The sequence below is a fragment of the Dermacentor variabilis genome, chromosome 2 (assembly GCF_050947875.1).
Source record: "Dermacentor variabilis isolate Ectoservices chromosome 2, ASM5094787v1, whole genome shotgun sequence".
Taxonomy (NCBI): Eukaryota; Metazoa; Arthropoda; class Arachnida; order Ixodida; family Ixodidae; genus Dermacentor; species Dermacentor variabilis.
The window spans coordinates 62,761,900-62,787,921 of record NC_134569.1 but is presented as its reverse complement, the minus strand read 5'-3'; the positions used below and the strand labels follow the sequence as shown (position 1 = coordinate 62,787,921).

Sequence of the window (26,022 nt, the reverse complement as noted above, 5' to 3'; positions counted from 1 at the left end):
ACAAACGCGAAGTTGAGTGCATGCAATCCTGTCATATTTTTGAAAACATTGTCGTGGCTGCACGGTTTTAATCACTTTGTTTTTACCACTTTGTCGACGAGTGACGCTTCAAGGGAACATAGTTTGGTCACTCGCACGACGCAAGCTTTCTAAAATTGTCCTAGCATCTCTAATTGCAGTCACAGACCCTTCTTTACGGTGGCAAGCGCAAACTGGGCTTTCCCGCAGCTACACAAGAAGGAGACAGGCGGAACAGAAGGAACGACAGAGTGGTTAACTGAACTTTGTCCAGCATTAGAAAGAACTATATACACTAACGCGTAACTGTTGTGAACGCCATGAGAACAACGGTATACCTGTCATCCTCGATATGACGTCTGCCACATTTCTCTCTCTCTCTCTCTCTCTCTCTCTCTCTCTCTCTCTCTCTCTCTCTCTCTTGAGACCGGTTTAAGCTGGTTGAACTCAAGAACGTTTTCACTGGTAAAGCATCTGTGACCGTGGCGACCTCCATGACCGGCGCAAACCACAGTCGTAGAAGCGCACTGCAGTTCTTAAAGTGCGCCAGCCTGCCTGACCGTCTGTGCATTTCCACTGTGAATCATCATGTGTGAACGATGCGGCAATTCTCCCCCCTTTTCCTATCCACCATATATTTTCCATTGACCTCCGTGTAGCCTATAGCGAACCAGATATTAGTCCAATCGACCTTCTTATCTTCCTTTTATTTGCTTTCCTTCTCTATCCGAGTGGCCGGTATGTAGATTGATAACTCAGACACTCACAAAAATATATTTCGTTTCTCCGCTCCCACACCACTAGTGACATATTGCACATGCAAAGCTTGATTGTCACTTACGAGCTAAATACACTTAATTGAATATATGACTGTCAAGGAGATGGACTTCATGTTGACAGCTCGGTGCTCGGTGAAGGAGACAAAAGAGCTGCAATGAATGGAAAGGTTAATATGAATCTGTAGCATAAACACACTTTGCAGTAAAGGAGGCTCGTGGTGCAGTCAATAGAACTTTTCGCTCTCGAGTTATTTCGTTAATTATTTATGCTAATCGCGATTACTATCAGGCCATTTCTATCTCTAAAGTATGTATCAGGAAGAGCTATAGGTTTGGGCATGTTGGTATTCCATAACATTTAGGTTTTTAGCGCACAAAAAGGGACGAGAGACTGTGTCCTCGTCCCTTTGGCGTGGACACGTGGGGCTGTGTCTGCTTCGTACCTCTGTCTCTCGTCCATTTTTGTGCGCTAAAAACCTAAAAGTTAGGTATCAGGCTTACAAGTTGCCCAGTGGGTCACCAGTGCTTCGCTGATCTCAAAGAGCGCATGCTTATACAGCCTCACGACATTACGAAGTACCTGAAGAGGTCAATGTCAGCGACTTCAGCGCCACCAAATACTTCGCGCGCAACTTTGGCGAGATCTCAGCGGGCTACAGTATTTTGGAACAAAAGCACAAGACGTTTCCTTTTTCATGTTTAACTTACAATCCCGAAATGGTTCCTTCTTATCCACTTGTTGCAGTTTAGGTGTTAGGTGATTCGTGATTCTCGTTTAAGCCCCTGAGTGAATGGTTGCCATAGACTAGAGAACAAGAACGAACAAGGCATAACCTAGCCTAACGTACATCAATGGTCAATGAAAATTCGTGAGCACGTTCCCAAAAAATTTGTTTAACGCGCCGCAGGTGTTCCTCATGGAGACGTTGCACACGGTCGGGCTCTGTATGCTTGTCTTCGTCGTGCTGCCCGACCTTGATGTGGTCAAGGGCGCCATGCTCACCAACTGCGTCTGCTTCGTGCCGAGCTTCTTCAGCATGCTGTCGCACTACAAAGGCGAGAGCAAGCGCTTCGCCAAGCTCATCCTGGACGCGCTCAGCTTGCTCGCGCAGGCGACCGGCTTCGTAATCTGGCCCTGGGTGGTGACCGGACCGCGGACGTGGGCCGTGCCCATCGCCGTGTTTCTCACGTCGTTCCGCTGGTGGGAAAACTACGTGGATCGGCGTTCTCCCATCCGGTTCGTCTCCCGGCTGGCCGAGATGAAGGACGACTTACGGAAGAGCCGCTACTTCACCTACATCTTCGTCTCCTGCTGGAAGATTATGGTCATACTGGGCTGCATGACGGGCTTCATGAACCTGACCCTGGACAACGTGCTCACCATTTTCCGCAACTTCGCCTCCGGTTTTCGCACCCACAAGATTGACGTGGTACAGGTGCGGAGTCATACACTGGGTGACCTTCCCGACCTGCCGACTGCGAGCCCGCTGGACGACGACGTGACCATAGTGGCCAGCGAGTGGACGCCTATTTTTGTCGCGGCCATCCAGGTCTTGTCCAGCCTGCTCTGCTACGTGTCAGCCAAGTTCGCCTGCAAGATCTGCATTCAGGGCTTCAGCTTTGCCTTCCCCGTGAGCTTGACCATTCCAGTGTCCATATCGTTGCTCATCGCGGCCTGCGGCATGCGCACGGAAGACGTGTGCTTCTTCGAGAGCTACATCCCCAAGTACCTCTTCTGGAGGTGTCCCGCCGGAGAGTTCTTCCAAGAGTTCATCACCACTCAGCACGCCTGGATATGGCTCGCCTGGCTGTTGTCGCAGACCTGGATAGCGGTGCACATCTGGATGCCAAAGTGTGAGAGGCTCGCCAGCACTGAAAAGTGAGTCGTGTATCTCAAACGCTCTGTACGAGTGCTACAGGACCTGCTCGCAGCATTTTATGAATCGGTGCATACCTGAATATAATGTGTAAAACGACAGCGACACGAAAAGAAGGGCAAAGGACGAGCATGTGCCTCGTCTTCCGCATTATTTTCAAGTATGCATACATTCCAACAAGCCCAGCTGTCTTAATGTACAGTATTTAACTTCTTGTCCAACTGGCTCTGATTTGTGTCAACTCTTTAACAGCGTTCGTCCTGGTCCTTTCTATCGTGTTGCCGTCGTTTTCCAGGATGATTTCAATTACTTATCATTTCCAAGTGGCCCAGCATTCTGCTGCACTGAAATATTCGTGCAACAGTGCCAAATATGAGCAACCTCTGTGGCATGTGCCATCGCAATGGCCAAAGCTTTTGCTATAGTAGGAATTTTAATCACTAAGCGATAACATGTTAAACTGCATGCGCTGTAAAACATTTTACACCCTTAATGGAAGGATGCCGCATAAGACACCCACGACACACCCTTATTTTTTGCATTCTTTAAAAATGTAGGGCGAAACTCTGTCGTAAATAAAAGGTGTTACAGCGTGTATAAAGGGAATATTTCACAAGTTACATGTTATAAGGGTGTTAAGGGCATTTTATTCGGCAATGCGTAATATTGACGATGCCGTTACAGAATTATATCTGTCAATCTCTGTCCTGGGGCGATGTTGGATTAACAGTTATATGTTTCCCAATAGAACACGCAAGCGGGCACAATAGATTTATCAAATCTCCATGGATGACAGTATACTTATGCAACACAGCTCACCGTTCCGAATGATACCTTCCAATGTATGACTATATATGCCTATTGCATGACTTACTACGTCTCACGACATGATCTGCAACTTGTGCCACTAAGCTTCAGAACTATCTGTTCCTAGTTATGTGCATAGTTATGTGCTTAAAAACATTGTTGCCGTATCAAAAATTGGTGGATGCTACGAGTTTGCGCCAAAATACAAATATGACTGCAAAGTTCCCTTGCTTTCATTTCCTTTGACCAGTATTATATTCAGTCTGAGGATAGGTCTTTACTCACAAGAAAGGGGAAGAGGCTAGCTATCTGTGCATTATTTTGCTCCGTGCGTGTTGACGGTCATTTTGTTAAATTTTATACCATTCAACTTGAAGAACATGATTTTGCATTTGCACCTGTTAAAACCTGACGTTATGAAGGGTGTAATGAACGTAATTCCACCCTCGATAAGGATGTTCCTCAATGCGAAGCACTAATTTCGAGGTGTGTAGGGGTCTGAGTTATATACACATAAAAAAACACCGTTATGGGTGAACATTGACCTGCAGTGTCGGAACTCCGTTAATGTGATTATTAGGCAGAAGTTCGTGTCTCGCGAATGCGTATATCCGACAAATTTCACGTTTGGAACTGACCATTTCTAAGCAGTCCCTAAAGCCTTATGGACATCACAGTTGTGATAGGGAGCACGTAATGAAGAAATAGGTAATGTTACGCAGCGGAAAGATGTGTAACAAATCCTATCGTCTCCGTACAAAACGTAAAGAATGTAATTAGCAAACTTCCACGCGCGCGGTGACAATTGCGTTCCTAAGAAACTAACGATATGTGTTGCTTCTCCTCCCAGGCTCTTCGTGAACCCAATGTACTGTGGCGCCTTGATCGACCAGTCGCTGGCATTGAATAGGAGGAGGGACGACGAAGGTGAAATCAAGAGCGACGTAAGGAACACTTTTTGTCTGTATTCCTCATCTTCTATTAATTAACTTATTTATCTACTTGTTTGTTTGTTTGTTTGTTTGTTTGTTTGTTTGTTTGTTTGTTTGTTTGTTTGTTTGTTTGTTTGTTTGTTTGTTTGTTTGTTTGAATAATCACACTCGTCCTGAGGGGACTTTTGTAGGGGTAATTGAACATTTATGCACAACAATATTGCACTTAATATTACGCGCGTGATAGAATATTATAGCATCAAATGTACCAGGCGCTAGCTATACAGAGATCCTTATAACACGAAGGCACCAAAACAGCCACAAATACAAAAGAGCACTCAAGTACACGCACGAACTAAACAATGAGCGTATTGCTACAACTCATACATGGTTTCGCAAAACTGTGAAAATTTGTCGCCACAGAAAGGCATTTATGCACACAAATATTGCGCATGACATTGCATGGCGTGATAGAATGTTGTAGTGTCAAAAGTACACAACACTAGCTATGCAAAACCCCCTGTAACACAAATTTATAGACACAAATAGGAAAAGACAGTAAAGTACAGACACGAATACAAAGACATAAGGACAGATATAAATACAGAAGAACAGTCAAGTACACACATGAACTGAACATTGAGCATGCTGCCAGAACTCACAACTGGTTTCGCAGAGGTGTGAAAAATCGTCATCACTGACAACCTCAATGACCGCACGGAGGAGTCGATTTCGATAGCTTATGGTGCGGGGAAAGCCTGCATTCCTGAAAGTAAGCGTGCGAGATGGCATGGGGTATCGGTGGTAATTGTTTGCATTGTCATGTGTTGTGAAATCGCAGGCAAGAATAAACGTTAATTTGCACCTCTCTTGCAGGAACTTGCGCTGGACGCACACGACGACAACGACATCTCGCAGTACTACGAGACGATATCGATCCACACCGAATCCTCGAGCAACCAGAACGGCAGGACAGCGTCGTGCGCCAAGACTGCCGATCACATCATTCGAATCTACGCCTGCGCCACTATGTGGCACGAGACTGCCGAAGAAATGATACAGATGTTGAAGTCTGTCATAAGGTGTGTGCATGCGTGCGTGCGTGCGTGCGCGTGCGTGTGTGTGTGTGTGTGTGTGTGTGTGTGTGTGTGTGTGTGTGTGTGTGTGTGTGTGTGTGTGTGTGTGTGTGTGTGTGTGTGTGTGTGTGTGTGTGTGTGTGTGTGTGTGTGTGTGTGTGTGTGTGTGTGTGTTTGTGTGTGTGTGTGTGTGTGTGTGTGTGTGTGTGTGTGTGAGAGAGAGAGAGAGAGAGAGAGAGAGAGAGAGGGAGTGAGGGAGGGAGGGATGGAGGGAGGGAGGGGAGGGGTGTTGATTGAAGTGGCGCCGCTGGAAGGTTGAAAATCGACTCCTCAAGTACATGATTTGCGCCTGTATGTGGTATTTGTTTGCTCGTGTCCTTGTTCTATCCGCGCTGTTTAACCTCAGTTCTAAACCTCAGTTCTCTAAATGATTTCAGCCGTACGTGCGGAAAGCGCACGGTACTGGAAAGAATCGGATGTAAGGAATCGGAATCGGAAGTAGAACTGAAATTAACGAGTTTATGTAGAGACCGCTATCGCACTTGCTTCGTGCCCTAACGAAACTATGAACGAGGTAGTTTCGAGCGGTAGAATTGCTGTTGGTTTTAATTCTGCTGTTTTCTGAACTGCTCGAATCAACTAGGGATTTATAGAGAGATGAAGAAAGAAATAACCTTCATATAGTACAAAACCGTTTTGATTTCAAGAAAGAGCGGCTTTAACAGAGGAGAACTCAATGAAAATTAAGAGAAATTGATAAAGGCAGTACTGTTGTACCTACTATTTAAGAAAAAAAAAAACCTTAATTCTGCGCAGGATGGACGAAGATCAAAGTGCCAGAAGGAATGCTCAAAAGTACCTGCGCATCGTCGACCCAGATTATTACGAATTCGAAGGTATGCGTCTTTACTCCTCCTTATTGATGTCAGATGTGCCTATGTTTGTGAATGTGTGGACACTCTCTAAAAGAAAAAAGAAAATGAAACTCAGATGCTCAGCTTTTAGTCAAGTTTCACTGTATGATGCTTGTTCTGCTTTTCTGTTTTTTTTTTCACGCTCGTGTACTCTTTATTTCAGTCCACGTCTTCTTCGACGATGCCTTTGAATTGAGCGACGACAACGACGAAGAAATGGTGGTAAACCGATTCGTCAAGCAGATGGTGCGCGTGATCGACACAGCTGCTAGGTAAGCCAGATTCCTAAAGTCGGGGCGTTTCACTCCTTCATCCCACGAGTATTCCAGCGATGCGGACGCTAACACCTCGCATGATTAGTGCGGAGAATGTGCCGGCATCTCTCACTCTTTTGAGGAACGACTTTTTTTCTGAAGTATCAAAACAGGCAGACATTATTTCGGATTGCTGTCACTAAAGACTTGTTCTTTGTATTTGTTTACGTCGATGACGAAGTGAGCCCGCATTTATTTTGAATGTGGAAAGCGTCTTGCCTTAGTTCCTATTTATTGATCTTGCTTAAGCAAGGATTGTCCAAGTGAGAAAAATAAAAGCGACAAAGTCATGTTATTGAATATAATTATCAGGCTTGTTAAATGAGATCTTTTACATTCTAAGAGCCAACTCGAGACCTACACACCAGAAGACCATTTTTAAAGGTAAATTATGCCGAGTTGCGCCATCCACCTTTATAAAGAAACATATTCCACAACTGCACTTCGTTATTCACGCTTAGATCGTTGAGCTAAATTTAAATATCATGTAACTTTTTTCCTGTTTGAGTGAGGAAGCAAGCAGTTCGTTGAATCTATTTTTGTCAGCATGGATTAAGCAACGCTGCGTGTGTTCGGCAAAACTGTTGGCATTAAGCAAATGTAACTTAACTTTCCTTTTGCTTCATTATTACTGCTTCTTCATGCTTTCAGAACACCAAAGCAAGAAAAGGTGTCTTGAGCTTTCCTGCATTACTTAACCATGTGAAAATATTTTGTAATTTTGCGATGCGCTTCGTTTTTTCCGAGAGGAGCTGTCGGCGCCGGCTGCTGAAGCTGCTGCAAACGCAGCGTCGTTGTACCTTAATGGCCATCGGCAAACGCACATCACGAGCAATATGGGTGAACGAATCCTGAAAGCGCTTTAGCAGCGGTGATCTTTTCGGTTCGCAAATTACTCCATCGTTCAGCAAAGTACAATGCTGGGTTAGTTGGTGCATAGCTGTCGATGTTTGTGGCGCAAAAGGTGCCGGCAAAGGAAAGGAGAAACGGAGAGGAAAAGCGCTCGTTCTGTCCGTTCCTTTCATTCTTTTCTTTTGCTATAACATTCTGAGTCACAAACAACGACAGCTCACTCGTTCTTTACCATTATCATCATACAGCACTCTCCAACGCGCCTTTCTCCATCACTCTGTCGCTCGTTCGCTCACTCGTCGTTAACACACGCAGCAACGTCCACCAGTGCAACATCCGGCTGAAGCCCCCCAAGAAGCTGCCGACGCCGTACGGCGGCCGACTCGTGTGGCAGATGCCGGGCAAGAACAAGCTGATCGCCCACCTCAAGGACAAGGGCAAGATCAGGCACCGAAAGCGCTGGTCGCAGGTCATGTACATGTACTACCTGCTGGGCCACAAGCTCATGGAGCTGCCCATCGACGTGAGCCGCAAGGCGGTCATGGCCGAGAACACCTTCGTTCTGGCGCTGGACGGGGACATCAACTTCCGGCCGCACGCCGTGCAGCTGCTCGTGGACTTGATGAAGAAGAACCGCGGCCTGGGCGCCGCCTGCGGCCGCATCCACCCCGTCGGCACAGGTATATAGTGCACGCGCTATAGATTTGCAGCGACGTATAGAAGTGGGGCGAGCGGGTCGCTTCTATAGTCGCTTCCAAGTATCCGAGTTACAAGTATCCGAACTCGCTTCCGAGTTACGAGTATACACAAAACACGGGAAATGCGGACAGGAGCGCACTGTTACCTGAAATGTGTCTTTGTCAAACGTGCAGTGTGGCCAATAAAAAAAAATGAATGGTCGTGCCGCATTATAGACAGATGTGGAAATACTACATGTGTGTATCAGAGATTATAAACGCGCAGATCTTGAATGCCCCTCGAGAAACCTCCCGCGAGCTACTACTTATGTTGTGCGCGTGATATCATAACGGTGGGCCGGTGGGCACCCTAATTTGCGAAACCCAAACCCCTTGGTGACACTTCGGAAACGATAAGGCGGCAATGGGTCTTTCTTCCAATAGTTCCCATTACGCGTTTCACAAGTTCGTCAGCATTTGGAGCGCTGTGATGCAGCGAAAAGCCGGTTACTGAGAGCGTATATACTCAGGTTGCTGTGATAATTAGGTTCTTTAACCCCCGGTCACATGTTATCATCGCTGACTGACGTCAAGGCGCTGATAAGCAACAACGTGTTGTTTCTGCCGGACACAAGCGGATACTATTCATTCGAATACTGCACACGCTATGTCTCTCATAAAACGAAACGAGAAATGTTGAATCTTTCCTACGTTATTAGCAGACGAATAATAACAATTTAATTGATTGCAGACAACTAAGGAAAGCGAAAAAAGTAAAATTGCTGCACCTGTACCACTAACAGTGACACTAGCTCTTAGTCATAATTAGTTGCGAATATATATATTAATATACATATATATGATAGCCACGTGAAGAAAAGAAAAGTCTCGAAATGCATATTTGCGTTTGTTTTAATACAAGGAAGAGGTCAGTGATAATTTGCGTCAGCAAATTAGACCAAATAATGGAAGCGCTGTAGAATCCACCTAAAACTATACAGTGCATATATATATATATATATATATATATATATATATATATATATATATATATATATATATATATATATATATATATATATATATATATATATATATATATATGCAAGCACACTTGGTGTATCGGAAGCGAGAACTAGGCCCCTAATTTATAATGTTTATAATTTTTTATTCTACACCTCTTCATCAGCATCTTAATTTTGTATAGACTCTGATGCTTTCTGGCAGCTTTTATGATTTTTCAGATTTCAGAAAAGCGCAGTACAGCTATACACGGATAATAAGCGCAAAGCTTATTGTCATCTTGCTTGAGGGAAATTCGCCAAAAGATTCCCGACCACCACGATGTTAATACATCGCGCATGGCCTCGTCACCGGAACCTCCTGAGAATGCTTTCTTTTTTTCTGATGCACAATATACCGACTATTCCCCATGTCATACTTCACAAGCGGACCCAACACGATCTTCCCAATCGCTCGGGAATGACGAGAGTCGAAAATTGCACACGAGCACCCAATATGTCAATACTGTATATAGAATAGTCTACATGCATTTCTGCGGTCGACGCAGGTCTAATCCTTCAATATGGCCCATCCCATATCAAGGCAATCCTGGAGCCATAAAGAACAGGACTAGGCGCTAAATAAACATGTCGTTCTCTCTTCGAATAAATTTGTCTGTAACGCGCGCGAGGCGCTGAATGGGTAACACGAATTAATGACTTGGAATACTTCCGTACGCAAAGTTTAATCCCGTATACTCGCATGTTCCCTGCAGGCCCCATGGTGTGGTACCAGAAGTTCGAGTACGCCATCGGTCACTGGCTGCAGAAAGCCACCGAGCACATGATCGGCTGCGTGCTTTGTAGCCCCGGATGCTTCTCCCTCTTCCGTGCCAAGGCTCTGATGGACGACAACGTGATGCGTCGTTACACCACCCGCTCAGACGAGGCTCTGCACTACGTGCAGTACGATCAAGGTATACGCTACGCGCACATAGCCGTGTTAAGGCAACAGACAATGGAGCCAAGGCAAGCACGAGAGAAAGACGCTATTTTTTTTCCTTTTTTTACGTTGTTGTTGTTGTTGTTTAAATATGAGAAATAAGAGTGTAGATCGAAAAAATAAGGTAACTTGCTGCTGGTAAGGCCGACTCCACTTCTTCCGCATTACGCGTGTGATGCTGTACCGATTGAGCCAGGGTGGATCCTCCCGTTCACAATCTTGGGTACTCGTGTATGTGTACTACGTCTGTCCTAGAGTGGCGCTAGCCAACAGTCTCAGGGCCAGAAATGTATTGGGTTCCCTATTTCTCATTCATACGCGTACATGCGTGATGAAAACGCGAATCGAACATACGCAGAAACACATAAGTCGTTTACACAAAATGTGTCAATGCACTTTGCATTCAGTCGCTTACCTCTTCCGAAAGATGCTTAACGACCAAGCTCGCCAGCACGCGTGAAGATTAACAAAAACAAAAAGAAAACGAACGAACCAGCAACTATAATGAACCGGAGTATCACCTACGAAACGTAATCCGGCTCTGGGCGCCTGCATGCGCGGCACGTTAGACGGCAAATCACTTGACGTAAAGCAATGGAACGCGTAAGCGCCAGCAGCATAGCGCGTAATTCCAGAAATAATAACGAGAGAAGAGAAAACGCAGGGAGGTTAACCAATATCACACTCGGTTGGCTACCCTGCTCTTAGAGAGAGGATATATTGAGAGAAAGATAAGACGCAAGATTCAGTCAATGTGCACATTACGCCAGAAACAACAATATCGTCACATCTTGTAAGCATTTGACGAGCAGACAAAGCACCGTCATTTAATATTCCAAAGTTTTCTTTCAAATGACAGTTAATTGTGAAAAAAAAAAATAAAAAAGGCAAGGATTACAGCATCACTGAGGTCCTATAGCTCGGATCTCGAGAACTCTAAGTTATTCGTACGCTAATCTTGTAAAATAGCTCGTAATGTTTTCCATTCCAACCCAATATTTCGGGTCACGAACGACGGTTTCCGAGGCTTCCGTTGTATGCGAAGTGTAATCGTAGCGCGCCGCAGTATTGAACGAACGACGTCACATCTAACGTTTCGCAGGCGAGGACCGTTGGTTGTGCACGCTGCTGCTGCAGCGAGGATACAGGGTCGAGTACAGCGCCGCCTCGGACGCCTACACGCACTGTCCCGAAGGCTTCGGCGAGTTTTACACACAGCGGCGTCGCTGGGCGCCCTCGACCATGGCCAACATCATGGACTTGCTGGGAGACTACAAGCGTACCGTGGCCATCAACGACAACATCTCGTTTCCCTACATCATCTACCAGGGCATGCTCATGGTGGGCACCATTCTGGGTCCCGGGACCATCTTCCTCATGTTGGTCGGTGCCATGGTGGCTGCCTTCAAGATCTCCAACTGGATCTCCTTCTCGTACAACATCGTGCCCATCTTGCTCTTCATGTTCATCTGCTTTACCACCAAGAACGACATCCAGGTGCGCTGCTGGTGCTCCCTGAGCACTGTACTTCGAAACGTTGAATATTATGTGGCTGGAACACGAGGGCTCTGCACACAGGCTTCATCACTGGAACATGCACTCGTATACCGAGAAGCAGAAATTAGTCGCGATTTTTCCAGGAATCGAGTCTGTCTATTATGTGCTCGAATAACTTATGTGACGTATCTCGCAGGTGCACATGCTTATAGAAACGAAGTTTATAGAGCGAAAATAGTTTCTCCGAGACATTTTCGAGATTGTAAGTGGGAACCTAAAGACTAGGGCTATTAGCGTCCAGACACGGTACCATAGAGACATAATTGGGCATTCCGAAATGGGCCAATATAGTTCAACCATTCGTTAAAAACATTTATTAGTCCAAAAAATTAATGAATTGTTAATATACACGTCTGGTTTTCGGGAACATGAGAAAAAGAAAGAATTAGAGCAGCTTGCGATTGGGAAAGGAGACTATGAGTGCACAAATGTTGTACATGTTCTGACACGGCTCCAAATGCAAGCATAAAATTTGCGCTTAATTTTTATTGAATCGCACAAATGCCATGCAGAAAGTGTTAAGTGCCTGACGCATCCCTTTCTTTTTGTGCTCTCGTTTGCTCTGCAGATTATCGTGGCCCAAATAATGAGCGCCTCATATGCTCTGCTCATGATGGCCGTGCTCGTCGGTACGGCCATCCAGGTATCCGAAGACGGCGTCGGTTCCCCGTCGGCCATTTTCCTCATATCTTTATCGAGCAGCTTCTTCGTGGCCGCGCTAATGCACCCGCAGGAGTTTATGTGCATCGTACCGGGCCTGCTGTACTTCCTCAGCGTACCGTCCATGTACCTGCTTCTGATCCTGTACTCTCTGATCAACCTGAACGTCGTCACCTGGGGTACACGAGAGGTCCAGACCAAGAAGACCAAGAAGGAGATGGAGGAAGAGCGCAAGCTCGAGGAGGAGATGCAGAAGAAGAAGAAAAAAGGCGGTCTCTTGGGACTCCTGGACCTCAGCGGCAAAAGCAGCGACGAAGGAATGTTCGGACTTCAGGGGCTCTTCACGTGCATGCTGTGCTCGAACCCAAACAACCACGAGGAGAAGGTACACCTGGCTAGGATCAGCGACCAACTCGACAACCTGAGCAAGAAGATCAGCAGCATGGAGCGCCAGCTCGAGATCGTGCACGGAGTGCCGCCTCCGAGGCGCAAGCCAGCGGCTCACGGACGCAGCTCCCGGCAGTCGGACGGAGGCCTCTCGGTGCTCAACGAGGACGCGGAAGAGGACGGCAACGAGTACGGCAGCGACACGTGCGGATCGCTCAGCGAACAACTTGGTGAGTGCTTTTTGGCGCCAGCTGAACATGAAAGCGCGTGCGGTGAGCCGTCATAATTATAGCTGTCAATAACGTTATGAGAGAGCGACAGCAATTAGAAATATCGTATAGCTGATGTCACGTATAGAAATGTTACGCGTGTTTAAATACCACAGCCAGTAACTGTTCCCGCAAGTAGGCACTGCCACATCGAATCAATACATTCAGTTGCAGTGACCATATATATAAATACATACTTGCGCAATTCTAAAGTCGTTAATATGACAATTTCGCGCCCCCAAACTGCATGTTATAAGTCATATTATATTGCCTGTGTATAATGCATATAATGCATTATATATTGCCTGTGTATAGTGCTTAAGATGGCGGAGTTGGCTTGCTTGTCCTAAAGTTGCATATAAAGTGCAATAAGCAACCATAACTTCTTGTTGGTAATTACGAGATATATAGAGGTCACATTTCGCGTTACATGTGACAATGAAGGCAGCCTTACGAAGTCTTTTCTCCAACTGAAATGTTCTCTCCCTGTTGCGGGCAAACGAAGTAATTTGAATCGGAGATTGTTAATCGCCATAATGTTAATGCACACCAGGGCTTGACGAGATCGTCCGGATGCGTTTTTCTTTCGCTCTATATATAGAGCCTCGCCAGGAGAGAGATGACCTGATCAACCCCTATTGGATTGAGGACAAAGAGCTCAAGAGAGGTGAAGTGGAGTACTTGCCTGGGCCCGAGATCCAGTTCTGGAAGGACCTGATCGAGAAGTATTTGTACCCCATCGACGAGAACAAGGAGGAGCAGGCCCGGATCGCGTCCGACTTGAAGGAACTACGGAATCGAGTGGTCTTCGCCTTTTTCATGCTCAACGCACTGTTCATTCTCATCGTGTTCCTGTTGCAACTGAACAAAAAGCAACTGCACGTGAACTGGCCGCTGGGCGTCAAAACCAACATCACCTTCATTCCGGACACGTCTCAGGTGGTGATCGAGAAGGAACACCTGCAGCTCGAGCCCATCGGCCTCATTTTCGTGATCTTCTTCGCCGTCATCATGGTGATACAGTTCACGGGAATGTTGTTCCATCGTTTCGAGACTCTGTCGCACATCCTGGCGTCCATCGAGCTCTCCTGCTGCCACCAGAAGGTGGAGGACGTCAGCGACGACGCTTTCATCGACCGGAACGCCATACAAATTGCCAGGCAGCTACAGAGGCTCAAGGGTATCGACGAAGACGACGAGAACAGTGACGAGTACTTAGGTCCGGAACGACTAGAGCGCCGCAAGACGATACAGAACCTCGAGAAGCGCCGTCACCAGCGAGCCAGGACTGGAACATTGGATGTGGCGTTTCGGAAGAGGTTTATGAGCATCAACGCCGTCGATGCAGAAGGTGAGCGAACCTGGTAGTTTAAAAGTTACCACTTTCGTTTCTTTATACGCTACGTGCATCCCTTACAAGAGTCGCTTGCTTTTAATATTCCACTGCAGTTTAGTTTCGCAGACAGTGCTTTTATCAGCGCCAACTGAATCAGTGAAACCCACTTTTAAATTACTAGATTAAATTTGATAAACCAACACAACGGTACCAAACGATTCAATATATGAGGCACGTTGTAACATTTCCTGCTTTCTGGCATTTGTAAGCACTTTCATCTTTGCTCTGTTATAAATGGGTTGCTGTGGAGAGGTCGAAGTAGAAAATACAGCAGATATTTTATGGAGCTAACGGCAGAAAAAAAACTATTGACGTACAGCAAAGAAATTGAAGAAATGTTAAAGTGAGAAAAAGAAAGTGCGGCTATCACAACGCACATTATGATATACGTCACTGGCATCCGCATCATGGACAGCACAAATGTGGGTTGCACTTTAACTTTTCGTGAAACGGTCCTCCGTGTGGTTTGTGGCGGAAGGTCTAATTACGCAGCTTAACTAGAACATTTTCCACAGTACAGAACGCAAAAGGTGCCGATGCTTCACACCGCCATACAATCGCATTGCAAAGACTTACCGAACCCTGCAGTACACAGTACACGTCATATCTCAGTGCTTGCAGCGCACCGTCGCTGAGCAAAAGGCCAACGGTTCGCTTTCTCACCGTGGCCCCCGCTTTCCGATAAGGGCGGAATAGAATAACGTGTGGCTCTTGACTTTGCGTGCACATTAAACAACAGCAGCTGGTCAAAATTAACTCAGAGTCAACCACCATGGCTTTTTCGATGGTCCCGGAGTAATACTTCTGGATGTCAAAACCAAACCCAAATCCGTCAAAGAGATGTTATTCTTCTGCGGTGGATTCGCCATACTGCCGTCAGCCTTTCGTGTATCCCTTCATGTCTTGGTTCTAGCTATCCCTTTACCATCGCGTGAGACCAACCGGGATTTAGTCCGGTTAGGCTTTTTCACTGTTTCATTTGTTCGGCTTTCTTCTTTCCGCGACACTGGCGTACCTTTAAACGACAAGTTCTGCATAACCATCCCGGGAATTTTCCACTAATTTGAATTTCGCGCTCCCGCTTTCAGCTCACGCAGGGACGCCGGTGCTGAGCGGCCTGCGGCGCTTCAGCCGGAACCGGGACACCCTGCGCGCACTGGAGGTGCGGCGAAACACGGTGCTCGCCAACCACAGCAAGATGCAGACGCTGGGCGCAAAGAACCAATACTCGGCCGCTGCCGCCGCCGCCGCCGCTGGCACCGGCGGCGGCGCCCCGGGCGTGCGTACGCGCCACCGAAACAACAACGTCCCCGCCGACCGCGTGTTCGCGGGCGCCAACGGTGAGGGCTACACGAACGACGCGTACGAAACGACCACGCCCGACGAGGACGCGGCGGCGGCGGCGCGCCAGAGTCTACGGCTGCAGGTCTACAACGACCGCAGGAGCAGCGTGGCGAGCTACGCCGAGGACTCGGAGAGCGGGGTGCGCAAGCCGCGCCACAGCCACATGTGATCTTGGACTACGTCTAGAAGGGACTGTTTTCGTGTACTAATTATATGGCACCCGGCGGCGGGAGTCAATGCTCAGCGTCGAAAGTGCTCCGGCCGAGTGTCACGTGCTTCCGTCGTCGGAACTCGACGGACTTTCGAGGAGAGGACTCGGCCAACCGTGTACGCAGTGACTGCAGCGCACCAGTCACGTTGTGTTCAACCGCGTATTGCGACAAGTGTCACCTGCCAACAACTCGCGATGCTTTAACGTCTCGGCAGATAACCGGTGGCTGACCTCTCGTTCTGCTTGAGTGCACGCGCCGCTTGAAGAAGGCTTCACGATGGTGCACTCTCCGTTGTGTGCACCATCGGTGGTGCGCGAGGAGGCGAGATGGTCATCAGTGATTAAAATTACCCGCTTAGAATGCATGCCGAGCTTGTGAGCAGCACACCCTTAAATCGGGGCACAACAGGTTCAGAGGCTGGCCGAGAGATTCTCGCGTACAACTCCTGAGGAAAGTTCGTGTGCAACGAATGCATTTTGATATCCCAAGGAGAGTGAATGATGGTCGTCGGCCTTGTCGTGACTGCAGCAGCCATCAATACCCAAAACGATTTGAGACAAGCCACGAGAACATTAAGAAACATATCTAGATTGCTCAAAGCAAGCAAACAAAAACATCTCGGTGTACTTTTTTTTCCAAAACCGAGAAACGCATTCGGGCTGCCGAGCTTGAAGTGTCATACTTGTGACAAAAACAACTCGGAAGTTTAGTTCTTGAAAGCTTCCGCTGAAATGAGAAAGGTGAAATGCTCACGGCACGTTATAAATGAAGGAAAATGTGACCTACACCTCGGCACAGAACGAAAGGTTAATCTTACAATGTCTCTCAAAAACGTGATAACACCCGTATGTTGCGGCTATTCGCATTGTTTAAACGATAACTTTCAGCTTTCCGCCTTTCGTTTCAAGCAAATTTTCTCACTAAATTACGAATACATTCATCTTTCAAACGTAGCTCAGTCACCGGTTATGAAAAAAAGGCGTTCACGTGACCATGTGTTCCTTCGTGCCCTGCCCAACACACCGAGGAAAATAACGCATTTCAGGCATCGAAGTCGATGTCACAGTCGAATTCACATGCTCAGCTAGCTTTCAGTGCAAAGTTAGCCTTCGGTACGGCGCTGGAGCGCCGAATATGCTGCACCGGTGAGGAACCAACCTGCACTTGTGAGAATTCCTCCGGGCAAGGTCACAAAACATCAAGAGGCGTTTCGAAGCGCGCAGCGCAGAGAATGCAGCTTATAAGACTCGAGAAGACTTTTAACGTTCAAAGTCGTAGATTGTATAAGTCGAGGCTTAAAGGTAACGCTTCCGAATGTCAGCAGCTGTTTGCCATGTCTTTCTTGTTAGCTGCGAATGGCTCCGACTATTAACACAGCGCATAAACGCTAGTGCTGAAGTCTCTTGAAAAAAACACACATAGGAGCCTTCTTTTGGTTAAATTTAATGTGTAATCAATGTTTCGTCATAGAAAAACAAGAATTTAGTACGGTTATGTGTTGCCTTTCGAGGCATGTTGATCCGTGGTCATGCCTTGAACGACGCTCGTGTCCACACGCAGCCACTGTTAAATATTGCACCGAAACTCTGTTCATATCTTTTTTGCCTGCCCCGAAAGGCCCAGAAACACTGGGTGAATAAACTGATCACTGCCCTGACCTCAGATTATATCGCAAGCGTGATTCGTCCAGGTCGGGCCGACTCGGTCTGGACAGTGGGAAATAAATGGAAGTGGAGGGCATGCAAATATATCTTGCTTGGTCCAAATGGGTTCTTGCCCCACTTCTGCTGGCGTGCTGTCAACGTCAGCGGTATCAGATGCAGAAGCAGTCTACTCCACTGAAGTGATCTCCAATGTGTACTCCGTCTGGCGTGAATGGAAGCAATTACACGACTGCATAATTTAAATTTTATTTCGACTAGCGTTCTTGGGAAACTTCACTCAGTTTGCGATATGTTTGTCCGCGTCTCACTTCCTTCACATACCGCGTGTCCCAAGTTGGCCACCAACTTTGGCCTCTAGGTATGTACTGGCTGCTGCCTTACCGAGCAGACGTGAGCCAGCGGGAATGTGTCCGAATGGACACGTTCGGCACTGCGTACACGTCGTGACATTCGTGTGTGCCCGCTGTTGACCAATCCCGCCGAAATTAATGTTCCAAGTTGACACAACGGGTGTCAATTTGGTGCAGCAACGAAATTTTCTTGTTAGCAACCTTCAAACGGCAATCAAGCAGACGCAGCGCGCACCTGGTGGCTGTCGCTATGACGTATAAGTCTCAGCACGCCGCCTCCGAGATTTTTTACAGCGTGCCAAGGGCAGCCACGGGCCCCACCTCGTCTCGGAGGTCATGCTAGCTCATGCTAGCTCAGCTAGCTCACTAGCTCATGCTTCACTTCCGGTGAACGGTAAATGGTAGTGTTTCTTTTGTTTTTTGTATAAAAAATCAGCTGTCTTTGCGATCTTTTCGTGACTCTTCCGCTCGCATTTCAAACGTCAATTCTGGCACGAAGGCCTGTTCTATACCTACACTATATTAAACTATATACGCTCTTTACGCGATCCAACATTTCGTTGCAGTGGGCATTTAAATGTATTAAAACGATCGTGCCCAGTCCGCTTCGAGCGCGACCACTCAATGAATAGCTACAATGGCTACCCATAGAAGCGTCGCCGCTGGATGGAGCAGCGTGTTCAGAGGGGAAGCGCCGGTGAGGAGCCCGACGCCGATCCCCGTGCCTCTTTCGGTGAGCCTTCGTACCGTCTCCGTGTCTCGCCCAAGAAATCTGCTTATCCGCCCAGGAGTTCGAAGAACGCAAGCGCCGCCGAGTCGAAGCCGCTCTCCACCGCTATGCGGCGCAGCCGGTGGAGGCCTCCGCTCCGCACTATGGTGCAAATGCGGGCGACCAACAGCCAACGCCGCGCCGCCGAAACTGTCGGAGACCAAAGTAATCATCATAACATGTAAAACATACCATAACCAAATACGCACCCGTCATGAGAAATACTGCTAATCACATTAACATCTCCAATCATCCACAAAGAATGACTGCGTTGCTTTTTTTTTATTCACAATTATTAACCCTCGAGTGAATTTCGCTTGCCCTGGCACTATTTCAGCTAACACTAGAGCCTGCATTTTACAAACGCAGCCGTACAAAATTGCCGCATAATTGGAGGGAAGTTATACTGATCGGCAGAACTTGCATGCGGGCCATAGCACTGTGTCCCAGACACAAGTGGGGGGGGGGGAGGGGTTATCATAAAGAATATTTAAAAATCGCCTGTGGCAGAGTGGGTAATAGTACTCCTCTACCACTACCGCCTACCCCCCAAAGCAGCGGGAGACGCTGCTGTCCAGCTCTCGCCTCTCGTACCAGGCCGTGTTGGTTGAGAGGGCGGTCGCAGCCAAGACGGCGCATGGATCCTCGTGAAAGGGGAACACTCCTACAAATCAAGCCATCCTCGCGCTCATTAAAGTTGTTCTCTCTCTCTCTCTCTCTCTCTCTCTTTCCTTGAGCAGGATTGCTCGAAGCGGCAGACATTACTCGCCCGAGAAATCAAAATGCATTTACGAATAATTTCCCAAACAAATTCACAAAGTAACTATGAATTAGTTACTTTATGTCATATATTCAATTTACTAATTGTAGCTGGTGAGCTTGCAAGGCATATCCACTTAGAGCGAACAGTGAGGATCACACTGGCTTAGAGATATGAGCCGTCAAACTTGAGGTAAAAGTTTACTGTTGTTCCACTTACTTTTCAAAGAAAACCTCGTTTTAGGCATTGAAGCACGAATGTAACTACGCCAATGTATTTTGACTCCAACTTCTGTAATTGATTGAATTCTGAGACCTTACGTGCCAAAACTACGATGTGATTATGAGGCACGCCGTAGTGGGGCACTCCAGATTAATTTTGACCACCACGGGATCATTAATGTGCCCCCAATGAACGGCAAACGGGCGTTTTTGCATTTCGTCCCCATCGAAACGTGGCCGCCGCGTCCGGGATTTGATCCCGCCACGTCGTGCTTAGCACACAACACCATAGCCACTAAGCCACCGCGGCGGGTTACTTCTATAATTATTATTTCGAAACTGGTGTCATGTCATGTCATCATGAAAATTCGTTCCAAGCGGGAACGCCTAGCGAACTCACTGGCTACAATTCGTTGATCGCAATTTGCGCTGTACAGAAATTAATTTTAAAGTTAATTAGTGAGCTTTTCCTAATTAGTTGACTATGCATTTAGATTTCTCGTGAAAGTAATAACCAGCTCCTTGAGTAATACAGCTTAATGACTCGAATTATCGTATATGCCACAGGCGATTTTTCAAAAATATGTATGATCTAAAAAAGTTCACCGGCGATTACAATGCTCCCTAGTGCGAAATTTGAGCGCATATGTATAAGTGTTCTCAATTAGTTCTATATTAGCTGGCGCGGACAATCTGTCTCGTGTGGCACGTTGCAGACGGAGCGAAGTGTGACGCGACTGCATCGCTAATCGGGAGATCGCGAGAGGAAGCGCGTGGGCGCGATTCACAGCAGCCGCCGCAGACAACCTCCGCTCATGCAGCGCTTTGTCCCCATACAGAGGACGCGCGCTAGCCTGGCGCCATCTCGTAGCCATAGTCGCCGAAAAGCCCCTCGAGCGCGGCTCTAAGTTTTTCTTCTCACGCTTGCACCACACCTTCCTCTTTTACTTTCCTCCTCGCGCTCTGTTCGCTCTCGTCGCTTTCTTCATCCCCCGTTGCGTTCCGAGTTCGCTCTCATCTTTCACTGTGCTCGTTCGCTCGATTACGACGTAAGTACGCCGACGCTCGCCGCAGGAACGGACGCCTACGAGCTGTGCTCTAAAAAACAAACAACGGTATAACGTTCAAAGTTATAACATTCAAAGCTGGTTCATTCCCTACCAAGTGCCCCTACAAGTGGGCTCGATCATTTTTTAAGCTTCATTCAAGTAATATTAAGATGATTAGTACGACACAAAAAGAAAACTTTCCCAAAAATATTTGAGGTGAAAAAAAAGTTTGCACAACTGTGAGCCATTTGAATGTTTTCATACCGTGCCGAACCAAGAGGGAAAACAACAATTGTCAGAAGTCAAGTATTTTTTTTGTCACAACACTTACATTACCAGAGTGGGCAGATATGGGTTTATAAAAAACAATTTAGACATTGTTTTATTACTTTTTTTTCTGTAATTTACTCCTCAAAATGACAAACGTACAGCGCTTTTTAGAAGCTATGTGCCAGAAAATAGTTGTATACGGAAGCCCCAGAATACTTTCACACAATTTCCCACACAGAATACTATCTGCGAAATTTCGATGTGTGTCTCAATGGTGCGCAGTAGCTCCGCAAGACCATGCTGAACTTGGAAGACAGCCTTTTGGCCAATGTTTACGCGTCAATAGAACAGAGTAGCGCTTCTTGTAAAAATCAGACACATAGCCGCCATCATAAAAAAAGGACATCAAATATTTCAACAGAAATTTTTAAAAATGATATCTTTGTTTTACCGAAGAAAAATAACTCTGATGCTCAGACCCACATCGCAATTTGTTATTGTAAGTTGGGCTGCACTGCACACATTTATGATTAGAAAACCGAATCGGATTGAAGCACATGGCACTGAAATAGTGAAGCTGGACTCGCCGTTTCCGAAATAAGGACCAAAAGACACATTCCTTTTGCACATTGATGTTGTCTGGCTTAGAGTTCCCGTTTCCAGCAAAATTTTTGGTATACAGGATGTTTCAGAAGACGCGTTCGAAATTGCTTAGATAGGCAAGATGAGATTAGAAAGCAATTTCCTCGGCAATGTATTTATCACAGAGGCATACGTTCTGAAATAACGCAAGATCATAATTAAGAAAGCAATAATGTGAACTAGACTAACTTCATAATCGAGCAAGGGCATGGCTTGATAAGGACGCTCGATCTATGCTCGCCCGACGGTGAAGCGCACTCGGGTCATTCACGGTCGTCAACGAAGGGCATGACAGTTGCGATGTTCGTCATTATAATTCCGGTTTTGTGGGTATTATGGGCCGGAAATCCTTAAACTGCAAAAGTTCAGTGGTCCAACTCTTGTATGTCTGAAGGGGGCTATGAGCAGACCAGATCACGGGCTTCAACACTTGCGATCAGGACCAATCGTTTGGTTCTGCCGGATATAAAGTTTAATTGGTTTAATTCTCATTATTGCGTGTTTAATTATTGGGCCGAGTCATTTTGGAATGTATGCGTCTATGACAAAAACAATGAAGAAGTAGTCGCTTTCTTATGCATCTTGCCAATCTTTACAAAATTTCGGATGCGTTCTCTGGAACATCCACGGTATACAATATTGTGCTGGAAACGGGAACTCTAAACGAAATCAGACTATTGTGTGGCACAACCGTGTTGTTTGGCCCTTATTTCGGTGAACACGAATCCAGCTGTATGAGAGAGAGAGAGAGAGAGAAATTTATTTACAGAAAGGCAGAGAGGTCGGCCTGAGCTATAACTTGCTCTGGCCTGCTACTCTACTCTGGGGAAAAGGGACGGGGAGGGAAAGGGCTGATGAATGATGATGGTATAAGGAAGAGATGCGTATATACAAATTCACAGAGTTGTGGTATCTCTAAAGGCGTGCGTCCAACCCAGTGGCTTGGAGAAAAGCTACAGCGGCTCTTGTTACCAGGGCTGCGCTGGTTGCATTAGGCCAAGGACCTAAAAGAAACTCGTCCGATAGCGGTCTCTCATGGATGTTTGCTATGGAAGAGACAAGTTGCTGTCGTTCTTGCGCGTACGCGGGACACACGCAAAATATATGTTCAAGTGTTTCTGGCACCTCACAGCATTCACAGTTTCGGCTAGTATCACTGGCACCTATCATATTTCTATAACGGTTGGTGAATGCGACACCAAGGCGAATCCGGTGCACCATGCTCGTGTGGTTTCTATTGAACTTGTGAGGCATACGAAATCTCATTTCTTGGTCCCATTTGTGTAATCGCTTGTGTCGTCGATCTGGTTGGGCCCAGTGTTCCAACGTAGAGTTGTGGTTTACGCGACGAAGTAGGGCGTTTGTGTCTGTTCGTGAGAACGAAATACGTACTTCACAAGCATTATCTAAAGCAGTTATTGCTTCAGCGTCTGCCGGTTCGTTCCCTATCACGCCACAGTGTGATGGTATCCACTGAAAGGTGACATTGTGGCCATTTCTTGTTGCGTGGTCGAGATACTCTGTAATTTCTATAGCCATAGAATAATACGGGCCCCGTCTGAGGACACAGTCAATCGTTTGCAGAGCTGGCTTGCAATCGCAGAATATCGTCCATGCGTGAGGACGCTTCTCGGAGAGAAATCGAACTGCTTCCCGGATAGCAACAAGTTCTGCGGCAGTTGATGTTGAGCTATGGTCTAGTTTAAACCGGCGAGCGATGATCATATGTGGAATGACGAAGGCTGCAGTGGAGGCATATGGCGTGACAGAGCCATCGGTATACACATGTACAGTATCTCCGTACTCTAGAAATGTGCAACAGGGTGAGTTGCCTGAGGCCAATAGATGCAACGAAAGACTTTTTAGTAATTCCAGGGATCTGCAATGTAACGACAGGTTTAGGCAGAACCCACGGGGGTGTTCTCGGAATACAGTCGGGCGAGAATCTCGACGGCAAAACACTCTGATGCCGCGATATAGTCATTGAAAAGCTGGAACCTGGGTGTGTGGTAGGGAGCGACGACAGAGGATGGTGCCTGTGTCGGGTCAACACGCGGAGGTACATTCGAAGAGGCTCACAGAGCAAGTACACCCGAATAGGACAAGCACGAGCTTCCGCTATTGTTCCATTGGTTGACGTACATCGTGGGAGGCCCAAACATGTGCGCAATGCCTGAGCTTGAATGCTCTCCAGCGCGCGCACACAACTAGGTCCCATGCTTGAGAGCGCCGGCATGCTGTACCGTATATACCCTACGAATAGTGCTCGGTACAATTGGAGTAATGACGACTCCGAGGGGCCCCATCTTGTTGCTGCCACGACGCGAAGGACGTGAACAAAACTCTTCAGCTTTGACTTCAGTGCGGCGACGTGTCTTGACCAAGATAATCCCCGGTCTATGACTAAGCCAAGGAATCTGTGGTGTGTAACCGTAGGTATCGCTACGCCGTCAACAATGATCGGATACCTGGTCATTCGTTTTCGCGTGAACGTAATCACAGAACATTTTTCAGTTGAGAGTCGGAGGCCTTGACGCCGAAGATACTTAGCTGCGATTGTCACTGCACGTTGAAGCCTAGCACGCATTTGGGGACAGGTGGCTCCAGATGCCCACATGCATATGTCGTCGGCATATGTGCTAATCATTACCGTGCTAGGAAGTGATAGGAAAGTACCTTTGGTCTTTCCTATCTTACCATTGTTCGCATATGTCTTCTAAAAAATAGCATATCTTTGTCATTCAAGGAGCAAATTACATAAAGAAGAGTAATAAAATAGTGTCTAAACTATTTAAAGAAACACCTCTCTCAACTATTATATAGTAAGACTTGTGATAATAAAAAAATATTCAATTTTCGGCAATCGTTCTTCTCCCACCTGGTTTGGCACTGTTTGAGAAAATTCAAATGCCCCACAGATGTGCAAAAAGAAAAAAAAACCTTTTTCCCGTCAAGTATTTTAGAGAAAGCTTTTTATTACCGCAATAGACATTTTATATATTTCTTTTATAAAGCCAAAGATGGTCGAGAGCACCCGTTGGGACAGTTGACATGGTGTGGCCCAGGTTCATAATAAAATTAGTATGGGAGGACATTTTCTAGTGCATCCTGCTTTTTCTATCAATTTCTTTGTTCTTTTCACTGAACTGACCCACTTTGGCACAATTTTGGGGATCGGAATTTCCAAGAAAGTGATAAGGAAGCTAGTATTATTCGCACCACCACGAAGATAGCGCCACAGCACTTTCGAGTCCTGCTTTGTCCTTATCATCTTCAAACATGCCTGTTGGCCGTTGTACAACCTGACACCTACAACAATATATTTGCGCTGAGCTTATCTGCCACTCCTATACGATTCGAGCGACTCAACCACAACTGCTTGCATACGATTCCTGGAACAGTGGGGGCCTCGGCTATGAGATGAGGCTACTCCTTATCTCTTGAATTGCTCCATCATACAACAAACAGGGTGCAAGATTACATATCAAATAAGCTTTTCACACAAGCACCAGGACTTATTACGCAACGTTTTTGCAGGAAGACTATGACGTAAGAAACACATCTCACTTATTTGCGGCACACGGTTTTGGCTGATTTACCGTCGTAAGAGTTGGAGGACAATGCCACCGCTGGCGACGAGTTGAACGGTTTAGACGTAGTTGAAGGGAGGAATTACCCATCGCTGGCATCCAGTTGTAAGGGTTGTAGTCGGGCATGAACTATGTGGTAGCTGGCCCGTGCCGTCGTCCAACTCACCCACGCTTGGGACTTGGTTGTAGGGAGGAACTTTCGGGAAGTAGGAGCACAGGATTTATTTACATATTTACATTAAAACGTGAGATACATTTCAACAGTGTAGCATGACTCCCAAATGGAGCACGCAAGACGAAGCACACAGCACACGAGCTCCAAGCACCAAGCTAGCAGCCGACAAACTGCTGCTTAAAAAGACTCTGTCCTCCCTAGATCCCTAGGGGAGGGAAAACTGCTGTCCAACCTTCGTCCAATCGGACCGTCCACAGTCATTGGGGCGTAGTCAACCCGCCTTTGAGGGGGAGGGCTCACACACTCACATACGCGCTTTGGATTCCCAGAACCCACCAAGTTGAGCGGATCCTCGTAGCCAGATTGTCACGCTTGACCCCAGCCGGCGTCTCTTAAATGCAGAGCTTTCTCCGGCAGCCTCCACGACTGTCAGCAGACTGCGACTGCGCGAAAACGC

General features: G+C 46.9%; 1 protein-coding gene across 2 annotated transcripts in view; it reads left to right on the top strand.

The window, feature by feature from the left end:
- kkv (hyaluronan synthase-like protein kkv) overlaps positions 1-17,732 on the top strand; it is a 103,759-nt gene extending 86,027 nt beyond the window's left edge. For both annotated transcript variants that reach the window (XM_075680785.1, XM_075680786.1), the window contains exons 5-15: positions 1,706-2,676; positions 4,332-4,425; positions 5,290-5,495; positions 6,306-6,385; positions 6,567-6,675; positions 7,885-8,249; positions 10,024-10,224; positions 11,353-11,747; positions 12,376-13,084; positions 13,725-14,474; positions 15,608-17,732. In XM_075680785.1, coding sequence (XP_075536900.1) covers positions 1,706-2,676; positions 4,332-4,425; positions 5,290-5,495; positions 6,306-6,385; positions 6,567-6,675; positions 7,885-8,249; positions 10,024-10,224; positions 11,353-11,747; positions 12,376-13,084; positions 13,725-14,474; positions 15,608-16,032 — 4,305 coding nt within the window. In that variant the 3' untranslated portion in view covers positions 16,033-17,732. The remainder of the gene's footprint in view (positions 1-1,705; positions 2,677-4,331; positions 4,426-5,289; positions 5,496-6,305; positions 6,386-6,566; positions 6,676-7,884; positions 8,250-10,023; positions 10,225-11,352; positions 11,748-12,375; positions 13,085-13,724; positions 14,475-15,607) is intronic.
- Positions 17,733-26,022: the final 8,290 nt, after the last annotated feature.